The sequence below is a fragment of the Pseudonaja textilis genome, chromosome 1, assembly GCF_049901715.1.
Source record: "Pseudonaja textilis isolate UNSWEBS1 chromosome 1, rPseTex1.2, whole genome shotgun sequence".
NCBI classification, from domain to species: Eukaryota; Metazoa; Chordata; class Lepidosauria; order Squamata; family Elapidae; genus Pseudonaja; species Pseudonaja textilis.
In genome coordinates, this window is record NC_141990.1 from 231,637,969 (window position 1) to 231,664,787 (window position 26,819).

Sequence of the window (26,819 nt, forward strand, 5' to 3'; positions counted from 1 at the left end):
TCTATATAGATATATATAGTTTATTTCACACAATCCTGATAATAGTTACAGGTATATTGGGAATCATTTACAGTTCCATAGAAAATGGAGTGGCTATGTAGCTTCTGATGCAAATAACATACTGTGTGTAAAGCATACACGTTCCCAATCAACCCACCCCACCATTCACACAATGAATTTTCAAAGCTAAGACTAGATTCAGCTATGTAGGAAAGCCTTGAGAATGCTAGGATACAGTGTTGGGTGTCATACAACACTGTAGGTCACAAATGGGACAAGCTAAACTACTTTAATTTTCAGTCTAATAGTTCTACTCTACCTGCATTATTGCATTTATACGCATTTTAAAATTCAAATAAAAGAATACTATATGGGAAAGGAAAAATTATTTGCCATTTTAAGGAGCTGAGCTGAAGCCCATACAAAGTGTCCATAGAAGCATAGGCAATATCAGAAGATTTCAAAAGGTTCAGATTTATTTTCTAACTTAAAGTGGTGTGATTTCACATTTGCTTTGACAAAAGGTAGTCTGCAACAGCTGACTTCCAAATGAAAAAAAGAAAATGCCTTAATCTCTGTTATGCATAGGCCAACATAATTTAAGTTTGCAATTACCAATTTTGTTCTTTCCAATCGTGTTGGACTATATCTTGGAACTGGGTGGGTTATAGCCTAGGACCTATGGAGAATCTCAAGTTCTTCATGTAAGTGTGCCTGTTGAGTAAGGGAAATAATTAATATTATAGACTACTCAAATTAATGGGGAGACTCTTTAGTAATGTTACATAATTTTTAGAAAACTTTTGCTGTGGAGTACGTTTTGTATGATTTTGTTTTTTTATTCAAATGAATCTAGAAGCAGATAGCAAACGTTCAGATTGAATCAACTAGCATTTCCCATCTACAAGGATTATTTTTGGCCTTCCCTTAACCATAAATATAGGAAAAGATATAAGAAATATGAGGGGGTGGGAGATCACCTCAAATACATTTACGAACAAGGACACAGGAATATCACAAAAGGGGTATTCTCCTTGCATTTTTGGTCACTTGGGAAACTCATTGAAGCTTCTATGATTGAAAAACTAGCAACTGATTAGACAACTTTAATTGCACCATGTAGCACTCATCAATTCTGCACAAGTTATAATGATGGAACTGTCGCTGCTAGCTTATAATCAAGGCATGGGAGATTGAAACAGAAAATTATAACAGAACTATCTTTTATATCCCAGATGCTTTGGGCCATGTTTATATTAAGAAACAAGAAATATTAAGTGATTACATCAACCAATGCTTTTTTCCTCATTCATCCTAGATTACAATTCAGTCATAATTTAAAATGACATTGGAGTCAGACTGAAATGGAAACTGTTTGGCAGTGTGTGGGAGGTTCTGTGTTGTGGAGAAGATGAAGTGGGCCTTGTACCCTGGGCATCTTAATAGATGGTTCGGTGGGGCGGGGGGGAAGGAGTGCTATAAGAAGAATGGAAGATAGACAGAGCCAAAACATTTTGGGTAGAAGTATAGTCTTAACATTTGCACACTTGTACATACTATATATTTGTCTAAACTAAAACACTTTTAATTTTTAGATGCTAGTTCTTATCATTACATTTTATTGTCCCAACACATCTAAAACAACCATCCAGATACAACAAAAATGGCTTTTGGGGGTGAGAAGGAGTTTCTTATCCTTTTACTACTTTTCCCTCTTTCTTTTTTCACATTTTAGTCACTAAAGAAAGAAACACCAACCATTTCTGTAAACTTTACAGGGGCAATACTTAAAACTAGTCAAGAATGTAGTGTAGCTTCCTCTAACTCATTTTTAGTATTAAATAGTAAAATCCGAGTCTTTCTTTCAGGTAAAAAAGCAAAATATTATGTTGGGAAAAACCTTACACAATGACTTCAAGTATCAGCAGGAATGAATTACTGATATAGTTGAAGCATCGCTGCAATTATAGCTGCGTCACCTTGAATACTCAGTTCATGCATAAGTTCCAGTATGTTTAATAAAGTAACCCTCTTGAATGTCCTGTACAAGGTTGATAAAGGCCTGATCTTCCTGACTCTAGTGATACAAGTTTATGGCCAAATTGAGATTGCTACTGTGTCTTAATATTTTGTACTAAGAAGCTCTGCAAAGAAGGAATGTGATGGAACTGTCTTTCCAGATTTATACGCAGAATGAAAACTTTTGTATAATCTCCATAAAAATGAGAACTGATATATTCCCCACAAATAAGCACATATAGAAAGTTTGGCCTACTGGATGTGGATTTTTTGATAATACATGATAGACTTACATTAAATGTGTATACCTTTGCTAGCAGGTTATACATGGACATCCACAGGGTAGATTGGGTTGAGAATGACAGATGTATCATGACATCATCAAACACATACAAAGGCTGTGACTTAACTACTTCAGGGCTATCAAATTTACAGCCCGCGGGCTGGATGCATCATACACTGGCCATGGCCATGCAAAGGGGGAAAAAGTCATGATACATTACATGACAAAGCTGTGATGACGTGTTTGACACCCCTGAGCTAGTTGCATCAGATATTGTGACATCATGAAATTACTGCATCGTAACACATTTTGCTATTATAGCAGTTTGCTAATGAATTTGCTGGAGCTACCATGTCTTCTCAGTGTTCAAAGACTGTCTCAAGGTCAGTTTCCCCAATTCCATTACATTAAAATTAAAGATGGGGCAAGGATAACAGTTCCAATATTAGCAACAAAACTATCTATAACTAAGAAGTGTCCAATTATTTTTCACATCCTCGTGTCTTAACATTAGCTCTAGCTGCGTTTATACTCATATATGCCATTTGATATAGGAAGTACCCAGTTGGAGCAGACATTTAATATTAGTTGACCCTTTCTTACTCACAGAAAAGGCTGTACTCTCTTATTTTGTAAAAAGAACTTAAAAGTCAATGCAATTTCCTCTAGAATGTACTTTCTGAGGATTGCACTGTCACAGAATTGCCTTGATCCATTCATTCTCTATCTAAACAATGGAGGAGGGCTGGTATGTAAACTTGGAGGGGTAGGGAAAGGGTAAAAATACCAAGTATAAAACCAGTTAGTTGATGAGTTGTATAATAATCCAGCTGATCTGCAACAATAAACAGAAACAATACAATTTTGCCTGTAGCAGTATGGCAAATATTGAAATTTGGAGGAGGGTGGGGGAGATCCATAAAAAACCAATAGAAGTCAGAATTCACTCAATACGTACAAGGATCCCAGCTGAAGATGATTAGCTTTCTGAAGGAAGTGTTTTGTTACTTTATCACTAATTATAATAGAAGTGTATCAACAGCCTTAGAACTAGAGAAATGCTTACATAGGATTGTTGTACGAAACATAGCCAATATTAGTATTGTCCTGTCAAACTTAGCAGCAATTTCCCTGGTGCCAATAAGCAGCAACCAAAAGCCACTAAGTAAGGAGACAGGACATATGAGGGGTTGCACAAATCAGGATGCAATGCAGGCTGATTTGTTCCACCTTTAAAAGAAACAAACATAAATGTTGACACACATTCAAAAGCTTACATGACATTGCTTACCAAATCGAGTCATAATTAGCCTTTCTACTGCAAGTTGCACATTTCTATAAAGCACAAGTTCACTAAGCTTGGTCTACATAAATGAACACTTTTTCCAGATGCCCACTATTCAAAGCAAAAATGAGGAAGCATTTGCTGTGATTATTATTGCAGTGGAATAGACTGGAGATGTATTTGTGGAGTATACATTAATACATGCAGCAAATTAGCCCTATTCTGCATCACTATCATTTTCCTAAGGGTTAATTTGGGGCAAGGGCAAAGATGATATACCACCACTAGGTTTACCTTAAATCTCAAGAGAGAAATAAGCTTGCATATGTTATTATCACACAGATCCACAGTTACATCATCAGGATTCTTCCTTTCTGCTCCAGACTGTTATCAATTGCTCCAGAATAGTTTGGAACATGTATAAGAAGCAAGCAGAGAAAGTTCTTTTGTACGCACAACAGTCCATCAATCAGAGGGGTTCCTTACACGCACAAGACGGATTATTATACATTCATCAATTAGCTAAATGTATTTCTGTTTATTGAAAGGAAATCTTGGTTTTGGCTACTGTACAATGGAATGCAAGTGGCACAAACACAGACACTTCGCGTGAATGCAGGTGTGCAGATAAATGGTTGCATTCTGCTTTTCTACAAAGAATACAGATTTTATAGCTTTACAAAAATTATAATGTATATACACATATTCTCAAATAAGGCAGGGTTAGGAAAGCTTGTACACATATACACAAGAATACAGGTTTTCAGATGGGGAGCAGGTTCTGAAAAATTATTCAGAACAGTGGGATATCACAATATTAAACAATGACTGCCAGTGAATGATTCCCTTATAGACCTAACCTATAAGATCACAGCCATAAATGCAAGAGAGAGATGATTTAATTGTAGCTTAGATCAGCGTTTCTCACTTTCGGCAACTCTTGAGATGTATGGACTTCATCTCCCATAATTCCCACCCACCTCCAACCATGTTGCCGCACATCTTAAAATTGCCAAGATTGAGAAATACTGGCCTAGACACTACGTTCATTTTACTATACTTCTGGATTGATAGTTTGTGACTTTAAAGTGAGTGGGGCTCAAATACAAAGAAATCTAGTATACGGGTTAGTTTCTATACATGATGAGATGAAAACATGATACACACACACACATCAATCTTTTACTAAATCTGATCGAATTGGTATGGGTGTGTTGTATAATTAATACAGACACACACACACGCAATGTTTCACACTAGCATGGTCCAAGCAGGAAAAAAAAATCCTAAATAAGGGATAGTCATTCAATCACCTGACATTATAACCAATGCTCCAATGTCCAATTTTTTTCTGTGTTGTGGAAATATCTTTAGTATATGTATCAAAGACAAATAACTGTTTCCCACCCACATCCCAAAAAATCTGGTTTTAATCATTTCAAGAAGACCACTAACACAACAAGGCTATTTCAAAACAGGAAATTTCCTCTCATCTTCAGCATCCCAGTTCAAATCTATGGGGAAAAAATAGCTCCTGTGGGTCCGTTTTTGTTATTGATTTGCATAATTTCCAATGAAATACATGATACCTAAATCATTCTTCTGGTATATCTTGAATTAAAGCTATACAATATTGAAATGAAGATCCTCCATTGGGTTCAAATTCTTGCACTTGGGCAGTTATTCCATATGCAAATTTTCTTAAATCCATATTCCAGATGAAATAAAATATACACACTTATTCTTTTGGGGTTCGTTGTTTTTCTTGACTCCCCTTCATAGCACAAACAGGTATGTAACTTTATATGGAGAAGCTTCAGCATTTGTTCAAAATCCATACACACAGATGAGCTCATCAACTTTTCTCCAAAAGTTTAAATCACATAGATTTCAATATCTGATTTTAAAAAAAAAACTTTCAAAAATGTATCTAAATTCTACAAAGGGTACTTGGCCAATTTACAGCCAGAGTTGCATTTGACATGCATTTAAATGGTAGACAAAGACTACTTTACTATGTTCCAAAGCTATTCCAATCAGTAGCTAAACTATATTTAGTACCATGCTTTGTAGACATTGTGTGATAAGATGGTGAGCCAAGATGTTGCCTTCTGGGCTTTAGTTAGTAATCTCAGTCGGCTAAGTTTGCTTCTTGAACTCTGACAGCTTCTCATACTCCGAAGAGAACTTTGTAATTTAGGTGAGAGTTATGCTTTGATGCTTTGACAACGAACTGAAGTAGATGAATACTAGATGGGACCACATGGTCATCAGATTAGTGAAGATGCTGCCATTTTATGCATCTTTGAAAGTATTTCAGTGAGCTGGATACAGGATACTAGACGGTCCTCTTGAAGAGAAAGTGTTTATTTCATCTGCTCTTCCATGGCCCAACTAAAAGCAAAGGATTCTGAAAATGATGCTGGAACCAAGTTTAAAGCTGACCAGAAAGTAGGATGGGGAGGAGTTATGGAAAGAAAACACAAAATAGCATCTATTGACCAGGAAAACAAATCTGTTTTTTTTTTCAGGACCCTGGCATACTAACCTTAAGCAAGACCTACCTATCTCTCTCTCTTGCTATATACTGCATATTTATAAGTATGTATAGAAGTGATTGCATGCACTGATGTCAAAAGGAACAGTACACAACCCGGGGGAAATTCTGTTCCCTGCACTCCTTAGGTTTCCTATTTTTTCCGAGCTAGGATGGCTACTCCTACGATCACAGCTATGGCAGCTACTGCTGCCCCCCCAAAGATGAGCAGGGGCTTGATGTTCTCAAACATGCTGCATCCTGGCAACTCTTCCGCACTGTTCTCTTTATGCTCAGAGTTGGCAGGATGGGCAGTGGCCTCAGGCCCCTCGGCTGCTGGCACTGCGGTAGGCTTCAGGTTGCTATGGTCATTCAGCATGGCTGCCTCACTGGGTGCTGTGGCCCCCTTTTTTGCAGGGGTGGTGGCAGCAGGAGTTGGCTGCTCCTTGGGTGCTTCCTTCTTATCAGCACTTGCCGCCGGCCCAGAATGAGGTTTCTCAGACTTTGCTGAGCTAGCAGTCTTGGTATCAGTCTTGTTTGCACTTCGGGTGCTTTCTTTAGATTCCATTCTGCTCATGAGAGTGGCAACAGGTGGATATCACCTAAACTCAGCTCAAACCAGAGGGATGTGAAGCCGGTTGTTGAGGTGGCTCTCTTCCTTTGGCCCAAAGAGAGGTCCTGTCTCTCACTTCTGGACTTTGGGATAGCTGCGGCTCTGTGTCTCAAAAGGTGTGTTGCTCAAAGGGTATCTTGCCTGAACATAGTACAACTCCTGCAAGATCAAGCAGAAACACCCAGGTCAGAATATACAGTAATACCCATATAAAGCATCATTCTTCACACTTTGCATTTGGACATGATTTTTCATTTTTTATTTCTCTTTGTACTATGGCATATTTATGCTATGCACCTGTATGGTGATACAAATACTGCTGTTATAACAAACTGAGTTATGCTCCAACATTTTCCCCCCCATTAATAGTATTATGTCGTTTCACAATATTCACTTTTCTTTTTCAAGCCCTGGACCATAACTAGAGCTTTCCATTTCAGTCTCCTGCATAATTTCTGAGCCCAAAATTTTTTGTTGCTAAGAGAGACTTTTGTTACGTACATTTTGTCCCATTTCACGATCTTTCTTGCCACAGTTGTTAAGTGAATCACTGCAGTTATTAAATTAGTAACAAGGCTGTTAAGTGAGTCTGGTTTCCCCAGTGACTTTGCTTGTCAGAAGGTCGCCCAAGGGGATCACGTGACCCCATCATAAATGTGAGTCACTCGACAAGCATTCAAATGTAAATCACGTGACCATGGGGATGCTGCAATGGTCATAAGTGTGAAAAATGGTCATAAGTCACTTTTTTTCAGTGTTATATCTTTAAATGCTAACTGAACTGCTATAAGTCGAGGACTAACTATATAGCAATTTGTATCAATGCCAGTTCTCCAGGACCTGTTCCATACTTTCTGTCTTCAGGCATTCATGGAAGAGCAGACATTCCATTTTTAAAAAAGTCTGGACTTAAATTCTCCTGCATAATTTCTGAGGGCATTTCAATGATCAATCCACAAGGTTTCCAAAATCTTTATACTGCTAGTCTCAGATCAGGAATTTGAACCTAATAAAATGTGGACAATCACTTCCTAGGGGCAGTTATTGGGAAATTGTAAGAGATAGGCAGCACACAATCTTTAAATGTGAAACTCCCCATGATAGCTGGCTCTATTAATGAGTTGTACAGAAGCTCTTCTCTGGGCTTTGAAACTCTGACGGCTCAGGAGGACCTAATAATGCAATTTTTTTTACAATACTCCTGATTCGTAAGCATTATCTGTTCATATGCCAGCCTTCCTTAACTTAGAGGTCTTTTCAAGTACATAAGATTTTAGTTTCCAAAATTCTCAGCAATCGTCATGTTGATAGGGAACTCAAAAAGTAGAATTCATGTATCTGGGAGAAAAACTAGACCGGGGAAATATACCATCCAATTTTTATTATTATTATTTACAAAGACATAGCTCTAAGTCTGCACAGTAATCTGTAATGTTGGGAAAGGTGAAAAGAAGGAGAAGAGGATGGCCAAAGGCAAGGTGGAGAGACTCAGTTGCAACGATGCTAGGTGTACCTTTGGAAGATCTGAAAGATCACGTTGGGGGCAGATTATCCTGTAGAAAATCTATTTGTGTAGTCACTGAGAGCTGACAAATAGGTAGCATATCACTCCAGCTTTCTATTTGTATAATATGCTGTATGAGCATAGAGATGTTCAGCAGATGAACTAGCTGATATGTGTACATGCCTACGTACCTCCCAACTCCTCCATAAGCTCCTTTCCTTTTGATCTGTTGAGTGAGAAAGCAATAAGCAGTAAAACCCGGGTATGGTCATTTTCAACGCATATTCCAGCATGCTCTTTTAATCTGCTTCCCATCAGTGGTGGGATTCAAATATTGTTGCCACCGGTTCAGTGGGTGTGGCTTGGTGGGAGCGCTTTGCATGTGTGCACACACTTTGCGTGCACGCACACACCAAACACGTACTTTGCGCAGGCACATAGGTGTTTGTGCAGGCACAGAGGCGTTCTAACTCGCCTCCTGCAAGCCTGCACGATCCCGCGGCTGCTGCTGCATGGCACTATTCTATGCTGTGCAAAGCAGCTGCGCTTCAAATTCAGCGGATAAAGGTGAGTATGGGAGCCCAGGCGGGTGGGTGGGCCCCAACAGCAGAGAGAACCGGTTCGGTCTCTGATGCTCATCGCTCCTACTAGCTCTCCAGAACCGGGCAGAACCGGTCGAATACCTCCACTGCTTCCCATCATGATTTTTTTAACAAGCTAAAGTCTATCTTGCAGAACAGCAAAAAAAACATTTTTTTTAAATTGCTTTGCTTTTATAACTGGGTGAACTGGGTTGGGAAAAGGAAGGATTGGGTTTTTTATTGTTTTGACTGGTTTGATCATTTCTAGGACTTAAAATTCAGGTATTTTAAAGAGAATAGTAGTGGGAATATAACATAGAGAGCTTTGATGATTGTTTAGAAAATGCAGTATAAGGCCAAACGATTATGGATAGAATTGCAAAGCCTAAGTAGTGTGCTTCAAAGTATATTTACAGTCCATTTTTCCATTTTAGCGATCTGTTTGTATCTCTAAATTGCTTATAATGGGTTCAGAATGTGTTTGGTTTATAAACCAAACAAAAAAAGCTATGACTTAATACCAAATCTTGAAATTGAAAGAATAAGATTCGCTCAGGCAGAACTAGAGAAGCTTTAAGTTTGGTCCATCAATGTACTGTTCATCTTTGGATGAACAGTAGAAATAATTCCTTACATGTTCAGGTAAATGTTTGTGAATACCTTTCATACATCAGACTTTAAGCATCAGATCAGTTCATGCATTCAACTGCACATGATGAAAAAATAGTGATTCATATCAATAAGTAAATAAAATCACCAAAATCTATGAGCATGTCTCTGGGACATGTCAATCATCACAGAGCAAACTGCCAGAATCATTGGCTCACCAATGACTATCCAAAACTAATCTAATGCTTGATATACTGTTTCTATAGAGCTATAACACAACACCATCTAAATTGTACAAAGGTTGATTTTCCAAAGAGCCTAATTTTGCCTGGGCAAAAGATGAAACTAAACAATTCTATTTTGTATCAGCTGACTTCTCTCTGCATTTTCTTAATTATGGAAGTAGAGCTGGTACCTGGAATAGATTTTTAAGAATGCTACAGAACTTCTCTTCCCCCCACCTCCCAACAATTCCTCTTTCGGTCCATCTTTTCCCATGTTTCAGACTGACTGGCAAGCAATTCACATTTTCTCCATTGCTTCAGCATCATGTACTGACGAGAGAACCCATAAAACAAGGCTTGCAAAGCCAGCCATACCCACTTTCCTTTTATTTAGTATTCTGCAATAATATTCACTTTTGCTATTGAATTCTATTAAACTTCCTGCAAAAAGGAAAAAGCAGAACTTACAAAGCAGATAATTTTAAAAAAAGGAAAAATAAATAAACCCAGTGGAATGCTATCTTCAGGGTGAAGACTACTTTTAAAGATGTGTACAGCCGAAGAAGCAGCTAGCTAAGAGACACAGGAGACATGCAGAAGAAGAAAAAAGGGGATAGAATAGAGCAATCCTGTTCAGCACAGAAAAGAATAATTCTTCCCTGCTTTTCATTAAATCATGTCAATTGACCCTGTTCAATTCCAGCTTCTTTTTTTTGATGGGGATGTTATTCTGCATTCAATGGGCTAGAGCTCTCCCAGTGATTCTTCATCTTATCCCTATTCTTATAAATTCCTCCTTCCCAAAAGAATAGAAATGAGGCATACTTTTTGACCACAATGTTGGAACACAGTTACTCTGCAACAAATGGATGACTCATTCTATTTTTCTTATAGACTTGTTATTGTAAATAAACATTTCTTTTACAAATACTGTCCTCTGTGTCCAGTACTTGTTTTCTCTCTAAAATATACCAGATTAACAACAGGGATATACACTGTTCCAGACAACTAGTTTCTGTATTCCTGATCAGCCTGCATTTTGGTATTTAATTCAAGTCGCTTCAGTCTTTGACCAGAGTGCTCTATCAGGCACGACTCCTTAATATAGCAGAAGTCAAACAGGATAGGAACTTTGGACTCCATTAATTGAGGATTAACTTGATTCAATTGAAATCAAACAATATTATTGTTTCCATATCAGATAAAAGCACTGGAAAACTTATCCCTTTGATTACAAAATAGCAATCACTTAATCATCCTGCTCCTGCATCTTGGTATTCATAGGTAAAGTAAAATTGATAGGGTTTGTTTTTTTTTGTAGATACTGCTAGGTTTATCACATTCAGCCATAATTTCTACCCAGGATTTGCTGAACAAGCCTCAAAGGGCAGATTATTATTACGTGTTGTACCTTATGATTCTTGACGAATGTATCTTTTCTTTTATGTACACTGAGAGCATTTGTACCAAGACAAATTCCTTGTGTGCCCAGTCACATTTGGCCAATAAAGAATTAATTCTTTCTTTCTTTCTTTCTTTCTTTCTTTCTTTCTTTCTTTCTTTCTTTCTTTCTTTCTTTCTTTCTTTCTTTCTTTCTTTCTTTCTTCTCTCTCTCTCTCTCTCTCTGTTAAGCCATAAACCATGGCTTACAAGGTATAGAATTTGACAGTTGAGGAGAAAGTTGAACCCACTCATTGATTATGTTAGCTGTCCCCAATTTGTTCTTCTTCAGGGTTCTAACATTTCATATCCAGGACAAAGAATCAAAAATGCTGTGGGAATTTTAGTATTCAATCAGGGGGATTAAATTTGCCAGTCTTGTATGCTGTACAATTACTTATATAAGCACTTCACCTAATAGACCAACTATATCCTGTTTTTATTCTAAAATTCAAAAACTAGAAGTTAATAACTTTATTGGGATATTTTTTTAAGTCATAGAAGACTATGAAGGCTTTCAGGTTTTCTAGAACTCTTCATCAATCAAAATGGCAATGAAATGGGATACATTCTACTTGATGAGGAAAATAATTTTATATACGTATTAATTATTAGGCTTACTACTTCAGAACTGTAAAACTGACCCACCTAGTGGTCATCTGAAGTGTTGCAAGCCTGATAGGGCAGAATTGCTTTTGTCTTTGTGTTTTCAAAATTCTCTCCCCCTGGAGGTTAGGTATGACCCGAAGTTAACAATAGAATAGAATTCTTTATTGGCCAAATGTGATTGGACACACAAGGAATTTGTCTTGGTGCAAATACTCTCAGTATACATAAAAGAAAAGATACATTCGTCAAGAATCATAAGGTACAACACTTAATGATAGTCATAGGGTACAATAAGCAATCAAATCATACTAGGAAGCAGTCAATATAAATCATAAGGATACAAGTGACAAAGTTACAGTTATACAGTCACAAGTGGGAAGGGAGGGGTGATAAGGAATGATAAGATTAACAGTAATAGTAGCGCAGACTTTGTAATAGTTGAACAATGTTGAGGGAATTATTTGTTTAGCAGAGTGATGGCTTTCCAGGAGAAAAGTTAACAACCTGCAGCACTAATTAGATATTCCGTCTTCAGGATGATGCTGAGCTGAAGGTTTCATGGTTTAAACATTTGGCTCTGGGGAACTTCTTCTCTCTTATGCTCTTCCTTTTCCCCCTTTTTTGACATCTTACCTAATGAAACATGTTGGAGAATTCAAAATCTTCCACATGCTTGGAATCAATCAAATTCTTGCCATCCCTGCTCATGGCTATAATTGTTCATTATGTGTGCCTATTTTATTGTTTTCCTTTTTCCTGCCTGGGTCTCTTTTCCTCTCCTTTTATTTGTCATAAATTAATATGTATTGTGCTGTTAAATACAGTGACGTTTACAAAAACATTGCTAAAAATCTTTTTCAATAAATACAGTCAAGTACCTGTATTAGAAATGCTAGCACAGTAACTCTGACTAAAATTAAATAATTCACTGTATTTTAATTTTATTTAAGGTTCATTAAGTAAAACAGCTGACAGTGAAATCAGAATAAAAGTCATTGGCTGTTAGGATGTATATCACCAGAAATAATCCAGTAGAAATATATAGCTGAAGAGCCAAAATGTCAAAGGCATTATAACGTACAAAAGTTCTACAGTTTTTGCAACAAGGGAACAAGAGATGCTCCTGATGCAAATGACATCATCATGGTTTGGATTGGGTGCCTCTGCATGTAGCCCTGCAGATACAGACACGGTTCACACATAGTGCTAAGCCATCACCTTAACTTTCTTTTTTGAATTAGCTGCAACTGCCTATATTCTTGGAACACACTAACCCAAAACCAAACCATGTTCTCAGCTCAGCTTGTTTGAACAAGATTCCAATTTCGGCCAGGGTCAAAATGTATAGTTACATCTATGGAGATCACTGTGTAAACCTACCAATGGAAAAGTCAGTTTGCATCTTTTTGATCAATTGGTCCACTGACTGATTACATGACATCAAATCAGTGTGAGAGGATCAGTGACAACTCTCTTGGCCCTTTCCTGCATATGGCTTATTACATGTTTTAAAGGTAATTTAATACAAAACTAAGAAGATGACATGCTTCAAATAAACAGAAGGGCCAGCTTTCAGCATCTCCTTTATTTCCCAGAATTTCTCTGGAGCCCAAATGGGTCCCATCAACTTTGTTAGAATAATAATAATGTTGGCAAGAGGACAAGAGATGATGACAAGTCATGCACAGGTAAAATGGTACCGCAGTCCCCATGAAAACCCATGTTGTGAACAGGCCACTCTCCTCCCACCACTTTTTTGCTGGAGCATCCATGATGCAGCTATAAAGTTCCACAAGTATCTAGTGGTTCCCAAATGCTTTTGGCTTACACGAAGTGTAGTCTTAGTTTTCAAGTTCAGGAAGTTCCCCGAACAATTCAAGTACCTTTCCAGACAAAGCCTGAAATGTGAAAATCACCTCCACCCTCTTGTTTTCTGGTGATGCCATTGATTCAAATGTATGCAGTGGCTATTTTTACACAGTCCAGCTGATCCAGTTTTCTCTGATTAACTTGCCCAGGGAAGAGCCATTTTCTAAATCCCCCTCAGCATTCATAGGGGCTGTCAATTCCATTTATTCTGATCTAGCAGTTTTAAAATACAGAGGGTCAATTGGGATTAATGCAATTGCTGATGGGTTTATATAGCATTTACCCATATCCTCCCCATTTTTTCTATTTTTCACAGCTGTTCCTTTCATTATGAGGGATTTATGTATGCAAATAGAGAAGGAATTCCTAGAGACACTTTGCAAGCTATTGAGGACAATTTGCAACTAAAATTAATACCTCTGTGGTAGATGTTCATTCAATATATTTATTTCCCATCTCCAACCCCCCATTATCCAATTAAGTGTGTGATGTGAACAGGGCCTGACAACACTGTTGTTAAAGAACACACATAATCTATATGTACATTTGTACTTATATTGGAAACACTTTGTGTACATAAGTTATATAATGAATGAAGCCTCTTTCAGGATCACATATATATTTGTGTAGCATCTGCAGAAATGTTTTTGCAAACCCATTTTTTCAACTAAGCACTGATCATTAAGTTTCTCGAACCACTAGTATTTCCCTCTCTCAAAAGATCTCCCTTCCTTTGGAATTGTGACATAGTCCAGAGTCAAATTTTAGCAATTGCTTCTGCAAGCTGCCTCCTCCTCAGAAGACAGAAACCTTGCCCTCTCAATTTGACCAAACATGCTCAAAACCACCCGGTACTGGCCCTATGGAAGTTCCTTGAATTACTCAGTCTGACAGTGTGGGGAAAAAGTTCCTTTCCTTAATTATGCCAAATATTGGCTCTGCAGGACAAATTTAAATCAGAAAAATCAACTGCTTCCCGTTTGTCTTTCCCAGAAGTGATTACCCACCAAGTATATTCCTTTATCTTGCCCAAAGACTAACTCCTCACAGATGGAAAACTATAATGTTGGGAGAAGCATCCAATCTTGATATCCTATTTTTCAGTGATCTGAAGTTGGTTCCCATGGTGCATCAAATGCAAACAGGAAAAATCATTCCTATCAGTAACCAAGAACAAAAAACTGAGTTCATTTATTGATAAAATAACGCTCTGCTCCATCAAAGGATTGAGCATTGTTGGTGAAATGCAGAAGGAAAATTACCAAACAGCAGCATAGTTTGGATTCAGACATTATGTCAAGCCAAAATTAAATAATGTAAATTGCAAGATAGTACAGCAGAAATATGAACATCTATTTTTATCTGTAAATTGTTATTACAGTATCATATTAAATATATCCTGGTGGTTAAGCCTTAAATTATAAACCATTGTTGAAACATGTGTGGTAATTGTCCACACACGTGGGCTACATTTATTACTAAACCTATGAGAGCCATGTAAGCAATTTAAAATGTTCTTGTAATAAAACATTCACAGCAAGTTGAACTGCCCCTAAGTGGCAACAGGGGGCATCAGTCAAGGACCTATGGTCCAGTAAACTAAATTACTTATATTCCCTGACTGTACCTCACAGATAATATAGCTATCACAATGACCTAATAAGACAGGATAAGTTTACCTAAAACATTGCAATGTCATGCTGTAATTTATACTGTGTTTGCCTTTTTCTTTATCTTGCCTTAGAAATGTAATAGGCTAAAGATATATAAGCTGTGGCTGTTTTTACCAAGGGTTGCCCAACAAACTGCCTATGCTTTCCTGGAAGCCCAGTGTACACTGTATTGTTTGCATACCTGTGTTGAATCTTCAAAGTGATTTGGTTGCTTTAGGTGAGCCATGGTGTACTTTGAAGGATGAACTCAGCCACGAATCCACTGACTTTGAGAAATGGGACATAAATTTATGCCATGGAAACTAACTGGAAGAAATCCCCTTGGGTCATATTACATCCCACAATACAAAAGCTCGACTGAAATGGTAGTACAAAGCAAGAAAGTGTGGCCAAGATCACTGGCACATTTGACAGGCAGACCCAAGGTCAAGGAAAGTTTCAGATGAAAATATTGCATGAATGAGTGCACTGATTCACAGCTTGCTCCAGCAGCTTGCTCTGTCTTTATCAATTTAAAATGGGCATTGGTAGAGGTTACCCTGAACGCCCTTTCTATCTATGCTGCGAGAGAGCCCAGGATGGGTTGACTCCTTCCTATGACGTCATTTAGCTGAGTCTGTACTAAGATATAAAAGCCAGCCCCCGGGAGAGAGCCCAGCTTTGACCTTGACAGACTGAAAGGTATTTCTGAAAGCAAAAATGAATACAGAAATATGTCTTACCCTCTCCGGACGAATCAAGGGAGGGCTGGGCTCTCTTGCAGCATAGATAGAAAGGGCGTTCAGGGTAACTTCTACCAACGGCCATTCTCCTCCATGCTGCATTGAGAGCTCAGGATGGGACACACCAAAACTTGCATGTCCATGGGTGGGTCCTCGTCTGGCTCATCACACCGACTGTTGAACCACTCGTTGAAGCACCCGTCTGCCGAAGGCTGCAGTTGCCGAGGCAAAGACATCCAGACGGTAGTATCTGATGAAAGGAGACAGAGATGTCCACGTGGCTGCACGACAGATCTCCTCCAAGGGTGCTCGAAGTGGCCGTGTTTCTGGTAGAGTGCGCCGTCAGACCTCGAGGAACCGGAAGGGCCACAGCTTTGTAGGCCTGCTCAATGCAAGATGTGACCCACCTGCTAATAGTAGGAGAAGAGGCCTTGTGCCTCAAGTGAGAAGGGAAAAGGAAGCAAAATGGTTTCAGACTTCCTGAAGGAGGAAGTGTGCTTAATGTATATTGTAAGAGCCCTACCTACGTCTAGCGTGTGCCAGTGCTGCTCTAAGTCATGGTGCAGGAGGGGGCAGAAGCCAGGCAACATTATGTACTGGGACCTGTGAAACAGGTGTTAACCCTTGGAATAAATGAGGGGTCCAGACTGAGGACCACCCTATCATCGTGAAAGGAATAAAGGTCCTGTCTGATGGAAAGAGTAGCAAGCTCGGATACCCGCTTGGCTGAAGTGATGGAAACGGGGAACACTACCCTCAGAGTCAGGAAACGGAGAGATGCTGTTCTAAGGAGTTCAAAAGGGAGCTTTGTGAGCGCATAAAGGACCACATGAAGATCCCAGGAAGGATACCTGTGAACCACCGGAGGGTGCAGGTTGGAAGCCCCTTTCGAAAACCTCCTGACTGAAGGGTGATGGGATAAGGAAGGAAGCGAACCCCATGACAGAACCGAGGAGAGGGCCTCAACCTGCCTGCATAAAGGTGTTGGGCGCCAAACCTTTCTCCAGATCATGCTGAAGGAATCTAAGAACCTCTGCCAACTGGGCTAAAGCAGGAGAGAGAAACCCTCCCTAAGGCACCATCGGGAAAAGGCCTTCCTGGTGGCATCATAGATGCGCTTTGTGGGAGGTTTGCGAGATGCCAGGATAGTGATGATGACCCTTTCTGGAAGATCAGCCAACTCTAGCCACTGCCACTCAAGTGCCACATGGTCAGCTTGAGCCACTGGGGCTCTGGGTGGAGCAGAATCCCCTGATGAAGGGAGATTAGATGGGCTGGGATCCTCCAAGGAGAAGCCACCGACAGGTTGACCAGGTCCGCAAACCAGAGCGTCCTTGGCCAATAGGGTGCCAGGAGGAGGGGCTCCGCTCATTCCTGCAACATCTTCCGAATTACTGCCAGAATGATGGGAGCAGAGGAAAGGCAGAGGAGATTTTTGGGCCATCTGCACTGAAGGGCATTGGTCCCCTCCACTTCCTGGCAAGGAAACCTGGTGAAGAATCTGGTGACCTGGGCAATTTGAGGAGTGGAGAAGATCCACCTCCAGCATTCCAAATCTGAGGGAAAGGTCCCTGAATAGAGAAGGAGGAATAGACCATTCTGGTCAACTAGGCTCCTGCTGAGCCAGTTGGCCTGGGAGTTGTTGATTCCGGAGAAGTGGTCCGCCGAGATCGACAACAGGTGTTGCTCTGCCCATAACCCCAACCATAGAGCCTCTCCCATGAGGGCTCTGGACCTTGTCCCCCCCTGTCAGTTGACATGAGCCATGGTGGCCATGTTGTCCATAAGGACTAGAACATGAGAGCCGGTCACTGAGTGCCTGAAATGCTTGAGAGCTAGAAAATGGCTCTGAGCTCTAGCCAATTTATAGGAAGGGCCTGCTCTGACCTGGATCAAGGTCCTGAGCTATCTGGCCCTGCACATGGGAACCCCAACCCAGGAGGCTGGCATCGGTGGTTATCACTAGCCTGTCTGGGACCCTGAAAAGGAGTCCCTTCCAGATTAACGGGGCCAACACCACCAATTGAGAGATCTCTGGATTTGTGGCGGGAGTGGGACCTTGATGGATGAATGGCTGGTTCCTGCTCATTGGTAGGGAAGCAGGAACCATTAGAGTGGACAGGAGTGGAAAAATCCGTGGCTCTGGAGATATGACAGGGTAATTTGCAGATCCCGATGGGCTGCATGGATGAAGGGGGACAGAATCAAAATGTTGTCCAAGTAGCATTGGATCTTCACTGGAACAGAAAGCAGTGCTGCCAGAACTTTCGTGAAGACCCTTGAAGCCGATGAGAGGCCGAAGGGAAGTGCTCGATACTGGTAATGGGTATTCTGATAACAGAAACGGAAAAACTGGCGATGATGAGGCCCAATGGGGATGTGGAGGAAGCCTCCATGAGATCAGTGGAAGAGAGGAGATCGCCCTCCCGAACGCTCTCTAAAATAGAATGCAGAGTCTGCATTTTAAATAGCCTGTATTTTACAAATTGGTTGAGAAATTTTAGATCCAGGATGGTTCGCTACCCCCCCTGAGGCTTTGGGAATGATGAAAGGCGAAAATAAAGCCCACGTCCCCATTGAGAGTGGGGAACAGGTTTGAATAGCTCAGATTTCAAGAAGGAGTTGAATGGCCTGATTCATGAGGTCTTGCCTTGAAATGTCCCAAGAGACAGGACAGATAAAAAAACTTTTTGGGGGTGGCATTAGGAAGTCCAATTGTAATCCTGACCTAATAGTGCTGAGTACGCAGGCATCCGCCGTTGACTCCTCCCATTTGGAGGCAAAGAAGGCTAGGTGACCTCCAATGGGTGGGGAGAACGAGGGATTACTTAGAGCGATGGCAGGAACGACCCCCACCCTCCCAAAAGGGCTGTTTACCAGTATAAGGAGCTGGGCGATAGTCAGCTTTCTTCCCAGAGGAAGAGAGAATTTTACGTTTATCTCTGGTTTCGATGAGATAAGGTTACAGAGCATCGCCAAAAAGCTTATCACCTGCAAAAGGAACTGAAGCCAGCTTCCATTTTCGGTGTGACTCCACCTGCCAATTTCAGAGCTATAAAAGTCTTCTTGCTGCTACAGAAGATGCCATGGCCTTGGATGCAAATTTGGCGGAATTGAGAGTGGCATCCACAGTGAATTCCGCCGCTGCAATAATCTTATTAAGGTCTTGGTGAGAACGAAGGTCAGAAGCAGGCAATCTATTCTGGAGTTGGTGCAGCCACCGTATGGATGCTCTGGTGAAGAAGGATGCTGCCGTTGAAGCCTGAACAGCCCAAGCAGCAGCCCGGTGATTGCGCTTGAGGGTCTGTTCGGAACGTTTATCATCCAGTTTCAGGATATCTTCTGGCTCCGTGGGAGTGCCAGAAGATGAGAACGAGGCCAGAAGTGGAATGTCAACAGAAGGCACTGCCAGGGCATTGTCCAGAGCTGCGCTGACATTGTAGAAACATTTATCTAGAGAAGATGGGCGAGGACCTGCCGAAGGAGAAGCGTACTGTTCCTTGACCACGTCCAGGAACAAAATGGGAGAAGGAAAAATCTCTGCATGCACTACAGGCTTGGAAAAGAGCAAATCCCCTTGGCTAGAGGGATTTCCTTGTGGCTCGGGAGCCACTTCCTCTGGTGACAGCTTGGCAGCGACCAAGGCCTTGCTGAGTAATAGTCTGAAGAGAGTAGGTTTGAAGACCAATGCAGAGGATGTCTGCTCTGGGCAAGAATCCTCTTCCTCTGAAAGATTTTGGTCAAAAATCTCACACTCTGAAAGAGAGGAGTTCAGATGGTGAAGGCCTTCCTTCCTCATCAACCTCCTCCCATTCTGGTAGAGAAGAATGGACGCTGAGGTCCTGAGGCCTGTGTAAATCAGGATGATGAGGCAAGGAACTTATAGATTGAGAAGGGGGAAGGGCCTGAACCCTTTCCAGAGGTTGAAGAATTTGCTTGAAGCCTTCAGCCAATCCCTGACTAATGGCTGATGAGATATCTTGGATATCCCTTGGTCTATGCTGAAAGGTAGAGGCAGAAGGCAGAAGGCCCACTGCTGTAGGAGTGAAGGTGGCTTCAGGCCTAGATTGAGAAGAGGTTCGAGGCCTGGAGGGAGAAGGAGCATAGTGCACAGAAGCCTGTTGGAAATAAGGCCCCGGTCTGTTGAGATCCTGAGGATCAGATTCTATTGCAGAAGCCTCAGGAGACCAGGATGGAGGATGGAAAGGCTCATAGATAACTTCTCCTCCCCTGAGAGGGCTTGGCTGGTGCCCACGGGTATCACCTGAAACATGCTGTAGTTGCACTCCCTTTTGTTGAATAGTTCTGCTGAACTGCCTCTCTAGGGCTGCACGTCTGCACTTTTCTGCCCTCAACTCAGCCTGAGTTGCCTTCTTAGGGGCTAGAGCCTTAGCTCTGATTTTAGCAGCCACCTCCCTCTGGACTGATTGGGTGCGTTGCCTACAACTTTTTCTCTTATTGGGCTTAAGAGACTGCTCCACTGGGGGGGGGGGGGGATCTCTGCCTGAGTCTTATCTTGCTCCATTTGAAGAATAAAGGCTCCTACGCTGGAAAGAAACTGTTTGTAAATTTTTTGTATTAAGCCCCTTAGGGTATAAATTGGCCCCCGGGCTTACAAAATGGCCGCTCACCTTGTGGTGGAAGGCTTCAATCCAAGATGGCCACTGACTAGGGGAAACAGACTCCGAGATCAAAGAATTTCTCCTTAGGCTATAAAGAGCCCCGAGTGAAGTTAGTAAAGGAAAGGGCAACCTCTGGCCACACGATCAGCTGGCTGACGCTGGTATCGGTTTGCCGATCGCTTTTTACGATCGCTCAAACTGCAGGCGTGGGGGAGGTCTACAGACACTGCCCAACTTGCCTGAACAGCACTCTGGCAACGCTTCTCCCAACGCTGCAGGAGAGAGAGAGCCCTGCTCTCCTGGAAGAGCAGCTGTCCTGATCCCTGGGAGCTGCTTGAAGAGAGGAAAAAAGGTACTGAAGATCGTTGGTGAGTGCTATCTAACAGAATGCTTTCAGAGACACAGCTACTGACTGAAAGAAGCTGGGTCAAAAAGCTGGGGTCTCTTCCGGGGGCTGGCTTTTATATATTAGTACAGACTCAGCTATGACATCATAGGAAGGAGTCAACCCATCCTGGGCTCTCAACGCAGCATGGAGGAGAATATTTTCCTTCATTCTCTGGAACTCCTGCCCAGAGGAAAAGTAGCAAGTTTATTTTGCAGACATAGTTCCTTTCTAAGTCTCTAAATTTCTACTGTGTCACACTGGAAATGCATCCTCTGAATTTCAAGAAATCAACAAACATGCAAATAAAATTATATGTAAATAAAACTTGGTTGTGGTGCTTAAATACACGACATATAGATTTTAATCTTAAAACACTACTGCCTTACTTTCAACTCAGAAATAAAACTTGAAAGAGATACACAGAGGTCCTATGGCAAATCACCCAGCCATTTTGCCCCAGGACATGTCAACATATCTCTACTTGCATCCTGTCCCCAGATTCTCTCCCAGCTGGGGCAGCCGGAGAAGAGCTGGATGTGCTAGATTCTATGAGTTGTGTTTTCTCTAATATCCTATTTCAAGCAATGAAGTTATGACGTGTATTGTAGAGATGGGATGAAACAATGTGCTTTGTCCATGCAATGTTCTGGCTCCAGTCCCTTTCTGTGGGATCATTTCTTTCAGTCTGAACCCAGACTTCTTTGCTCATCCCACAATCCTTTTTGGAGACTGGAAGTTCAGCTTCCAAGCCATTTATTTTTACATAGGTTGGGCAACTGGTTGACCTAGAAAGTGCAAAAGCTTAAAACCGACCAACCTCAGCCTGATTAGTGCGTGAAATAGTGAAAGGTATATTCTAGGTCTATTCTGGGCAGGGAGTTCCTTTCCAGTGAGCCTAGAAAACAGTGAAGACTCCTGGCTTTCTCTTCTCATGTTATAGCAATAGCATGTAGACTTATATACAGCTTCACAGTACTTTACAGCTCTCTCTAAGCAATTTACAGAATCACCATATTGACCTCCTCCCCAACAATCTGGATCCTCATTTTACCGACCTTGGAAGGGTGGAAGGCTGAATCAACCTTGAGCCTGGTGAGATTCGCCAAATTGCCGGCAGCCAGCAGTAGTAGCCTGCAGTACGGCGTTCTAAGCACTGTGCCACCACAGCTCATGCTCTCATGCTTATGCTCTTAAGATGGTTTAAAGCTCCCACAGTTTGATCCATTTCTCCAATACTAGCCTTCCACTGTCATTTCCCTACTGGTTGATGATCACTGTTCCATTTCATAGTGCTGTGATGACAGACCTATGGCATGTGTGCCACAGGTGGTTCGCAACATCCTCTCTATGGGCACACAAGCCGTTGCCCCAGTTCAGCTTTCCCATGCATGCGCATGCGCCTCCCTCTGGCCAGCTGGTCAGCAGATATCTGCCACCCATGCACAGGGGTGGGGCATGTGTGGAGGCGCATGCGTGTGCATGGGGGACGGGTGTGGAAAGACTGCACGCAGGGGGCAGGGGGCATGCGGGGGCACCATGCGTGTATGCGCAGGGGTGGGCTGTGCGCAGGGGGTGCACATTGTATTATGGGGGTTCCACGCTTTGAGCACTCAGTCTGGAAAAGGTTAGCCGTCACTGCCATAGTGGATGTACTAAAAAAACAAAACCTTATTTTTGTTACTGCCACCTGGTGGTCATTATATCAGATAACTGATTAGTTAATCCATAGTTTCAAGAATGACTGAAACAAACTAAAGGTTAAGTTGGTCTTTATGCACAGAAGTAAAAATTTAAAAATATACCATGTGGCTGCAGCATTGTACAGGCCAACTGAATGTGCCTTTTCATGTGGCATTTCAGCCCAGGGAACCACCACCACTCATGGCTTTGAATTTTGCATTGAAAACCTGTGTGGACAGATGTACAGCACACACGTGTCCCAGTCTACAGTAAGGGTTGGTTTGGGGATAGCAAGAAATAGTGTGGCATGATTTCCTGCTGGTTTCTGGGTGTGAGTGGAACAACTGTGCAGCTGTTTATGAATGTGGCCTTAGTGGGATGAGGTGGTTCTTGATACTAAGTGAATGAAACTAATAAAAATCTAGCCTGGGTCTGTTTACATAGCAGCCTTCCCTAATCCGATGCATAGGCTCAGATATGTGGGACTTCATTCACATCAATTTCAGTAAGCATGGCCAGTCCATATAAAGTACACCAGGTTGAAAAAGGCTGGTCTGAATTCTGGATGAATTCACTCATTGTATTAAGCTGTAATATTGCTGGTTTGATTTTGGCCTAATGTGCCACTGAATTCAGCCATTATAACTTACAAATGATAAGTTTACAACATAAGAAACTTGTGTAAATTCAGCCTATTATTATTTTGTGGCTATCCTTAGTTTCTTAGTTACCAAACAGTTGAGAAATACGTTTGGTCAGATGGAAGTTGAATGCCATTGGTGATTGGTTCCTATTTCTGTATGCTTCCCTGAACTGCATGTATTCCTTCTAGCCAATTCACAATGAAGAACTCATTTATATATAAAAGTCTTGTCACAAGGCTCAGTCTTTGGCTCATAGATTAATATTCTTGGCAGGTTGAGCCAATGCATTTAAAATTACAATTTCTGGGAAAAGGTATGCACACTCAATAAGACTCAATAAGACTGTTGATGCTTTAGGATGCCAATACTCTTATATTCTCTCTTATCCACAAGGGCAAGAGCAAGATAAATAAGTATACTATATAGAGCATAGAGGAATACAAGAGTCAAATGGGTTCTGATCACTCCTGATTTTTATTGCTTGCAACAAAGTAATTTTCATTACCCATTTAAGTGGATTTATCTCATGCTACTCTTTAGGGTTAATGTTTAACTATCTCCCAAACATTGTACAGAGAGAGGCAGTTTAAATGCAGAAAGCTACTACTATATTAACATTCCAGGTGTGACAAGGTTGATTGCAGAAGTTAGAGTTTAGATTTCCATCAGCCACTATACTGATTTTTTTTGGGGGGGGGGGGATGTCTTTGTTAAATACAGAAATTCAGAGCACCATAAAGAAAGAACAAAGCTTTCAGTGTTGTGACACTGAGCAGTAACTCTACAGAGAATGATAGCTTTTTTCCCCCTCATCAATATTTCTAGTAACTACTAGCTCCTTCTGTTTCCATCTGACTACATTCCAAACAATGCAGTGGCCCAGATGTCACCAGCCATTCCTCTATTCGCTCTGTCGGGTGAAAGCAAAGATTGGGCAGGATCTCACAAGATGTCTTTCATAGGCACCAGTCCAAAGCTACTGTGTCGCACTGGAAATTCAAGAAGCCACTGCAGAGAAAGATCCTGACTCAGCTTGAAGCAACAATCTTTAACAAATAATAGCACACAATCAGTGGGAGGGCCTGGATTCAACAGCCTTCTCCTGCCCCATTCCCCTGTGCAAACTGAAAGGGCATGTAGTGGAAATTGTGCATCTCTAAGCTACATAGCAGCAGAGGCTTTCTGAGATGGATGATTTATTCTTAAATGATCAAGAAACAAGAGGGGGGAAAAAAGGAGAGCAAAATTGTCTTCCTGTTGCAGTGAGCCCTCAGTCAACAATCTGGCTAAAAAGAACTGAATACTGGAGCAATTTAAGCTTGCCAGGGATGGCAGTGGCAGAATGCCAGGAAGGTGGGTGGTAGCAAAGGGAAGCTGCTGCCAAAGAAGGCCCAGCTTCTATATGAGTCGTGACATTTCTATGCCGCACCTATAGCAAGGAGATCTGAAAGCATCCTCCAAATGTGAGAACAGGTTCCAACTAACTAATCATGAAGGCCTACAGAGAAACCAGCTGATTTCAATCCATGTATTTCTTAATCACTCCCACGAATCGCCCATGAGAGCTGGAAAAAAAAAGGTGAATAGCCCCAATTTTTGGTATCCTCTGCAAAATAAATCATAATATTGAATGCAAACTACAGTCATAGAAAAGAATAATCTAGTACCTTATTTGCATAATTATTTAAATAAGGCTGTCCAAAGGAAAATATAAAAACTATCCTGTGAAAATTAGATATTCCCCCTCCCCCTCAAATTAAACATCCAGTGCATTATACTGGAATTCTATTTCAATCTTGTTATGCTCTGTTATAATTTTAGAAATTTTAGTCTAAGCACATATTGTTGTTATGCTCTGAACTTTCCAAATGCATAGATTTCTCAATATTTAGTCATAAACAAAACTACAGCAGTTAAAGTTTATGAAAAAAATATTTATTTGCTTATCTATTACAGATATTTTTTATGCAGCTCTAATCTGAACAGCTCTGAGCACTGCTCTTTGATCTTCTCAAGCAAGATACCGATAGAAAAGCATCCATTTCTGGAGCCCAAACCCCAAAATTTGACGTTGAATTCACTGTTTTCTTTGGAATTTCAAGCAGTACAGGAATGATAAAGGTAAAATTTGTTAAAATAATAGCAGATATTAAACAGGTATTAAAGAGTATTTACAACTGCTACCTACAACTAATTAGTAAATTCATTTTTAGAAAGCAGCAAAGAATAGCTATTTCTTAGTTATTAAGCTTTTTTTCTTTTTTCTAATGAACTCAACTGTAATTTTTTTAAAAAAGTTCTCATAGTGCCATTTTTCTAGCAGAAAGTATGTTTGCGTATGTATCTGTAACAGAGTTCTTCCAAATGAAGACATTACTTTTGATAAGATAATTACATTTTCTGTACAAACCAGCATTCAGCCTTTATCACATCAAATAACAGGAAATTTAAAAAAAAAATCCCAGTCACAACAAAATTGCAACAAAAGGCACAATTAATCAGATTGCTACATACTGAGACAAACCTTCATTGCAAAAGGTGCCTTTTCCCCCTTTGAAGTTGTGTGCCAAGATCCTAAATTTCTGCCTGTTCCTCTCATGGTTTAATTTAAACTAAGCCTAGGTATGTTTTTGGACTATGGCAGTACTCTTTAGTTGGCCTTCTATTTCTTGGAACCAGATACAACATTTTCCCCAGGAAAACCAATTATAGGATGAAATATTTCTGAGCACCCAAGGAAACCATTATGCAGAATAGTCCTATCTGCAAATGACTAATGCAAAAGCACATGATGCTCTTCAGCCATTGAAGCCTAATGTTAGCTTGTTCGTGCCTGCTCACACCCATAATCTGACCTTCACGACAGACAGTAGGACATCCAGTATCCAAAGACACAATCTTCATTTTAATGCGCTCAGGTGCCAGGATCGGGTTAATGGCCCCTCGATGACTACAGCTGTATATCCAAATACTTTTGTCACAGCAGCGGCGGTCCAATGACCTCTCTTAAGAGAAGGGATAGCACAGATAGGCCGCAAACTTCCAGACCATCGCTAGAGGGCAGCAAAAAGGTTTTGGTTTGTTGGTTTTTTTTTTAAAAAAAATCTTAATTATTTGCTATCATCTAACTGCCCTCCTGAGTTCTGCAAACCCTGATGTCTTCCCCATCTTTGAGCCTCACACACCCTTTCACCAACACTGCCGGAGCCCTGGCTCGCTTCTCCGGCGTGCAAAAAACCATTCCCAATCCCGATTCTCCTCCCACGGCACCTCAAAATATATATTCCCTACACTTTGGAGCCTTGTCGCGTTTCAGAAAAGCCAAGAAGAAAAGCCATCCATACCTTCACTCCCACCTTCGGCTCCCGGCTGCTGATGTCACACCTCGCAAGCCAGATGCTCCGCAGAAAGGAGGAACGGATGGACGGGAGAGGGCGGTGGAAGCGACTGGGAGTTTCCCACAATGCCTCGCTGCGGGTCCTCTGCCCTAAAACCAAGGAGCCGAAGAGAGGCGGGGA

The 26,819-nt window shown here is 41.1% G+C and overlaps 1 protein-coding gene across 2 annotated transcripts; it reads right to left on the reverse strand.

The window, feature by feature from the left end:
* On the reverse strand, positions 1 to 26,819 carry CEND1 (cell cycle exit and neuronal differentiation 1). Of its 2 annotated transcripts, none has more exons than XM_087920929.1 (2): positions 26,646 to 26,819; positions 1 to 6,895 (listed from the first exon to the last, which is right to left on the reverse strand). In XM_087920929.1, the coding sequence occupies exon 2, from the start codon at positions 6,698 to 6,700 to the stop codon at positions 6,278 to 6,280; it is 423 nt and encodes a 140-aa protein (XP_087777055.1). In that variant the 5' UTR covers positions 6,701 to 6,895; positions 26,646 to 26,819; the 3' UTR covers positions 1 to 6,277. The 2 variants fall into 2 exon arrangements, with proteins under 2 accessions (XP_087777055.1, XP_087777056.1); XM_087920930.1 differs by lacking the exon at positions 26,646 to 26,819 and adding an exon at positions 12,132 to 12,288.

Excerpts from the sequence above, each read along its gene's own strand:
- CEND1 (XM_087920929.1), bottom strand. The coding sequence starts at position 6,700 with ATGAGCAGAATGGAATCTAAAGAAAGCACCCGAAGTGCAAACAAGACT.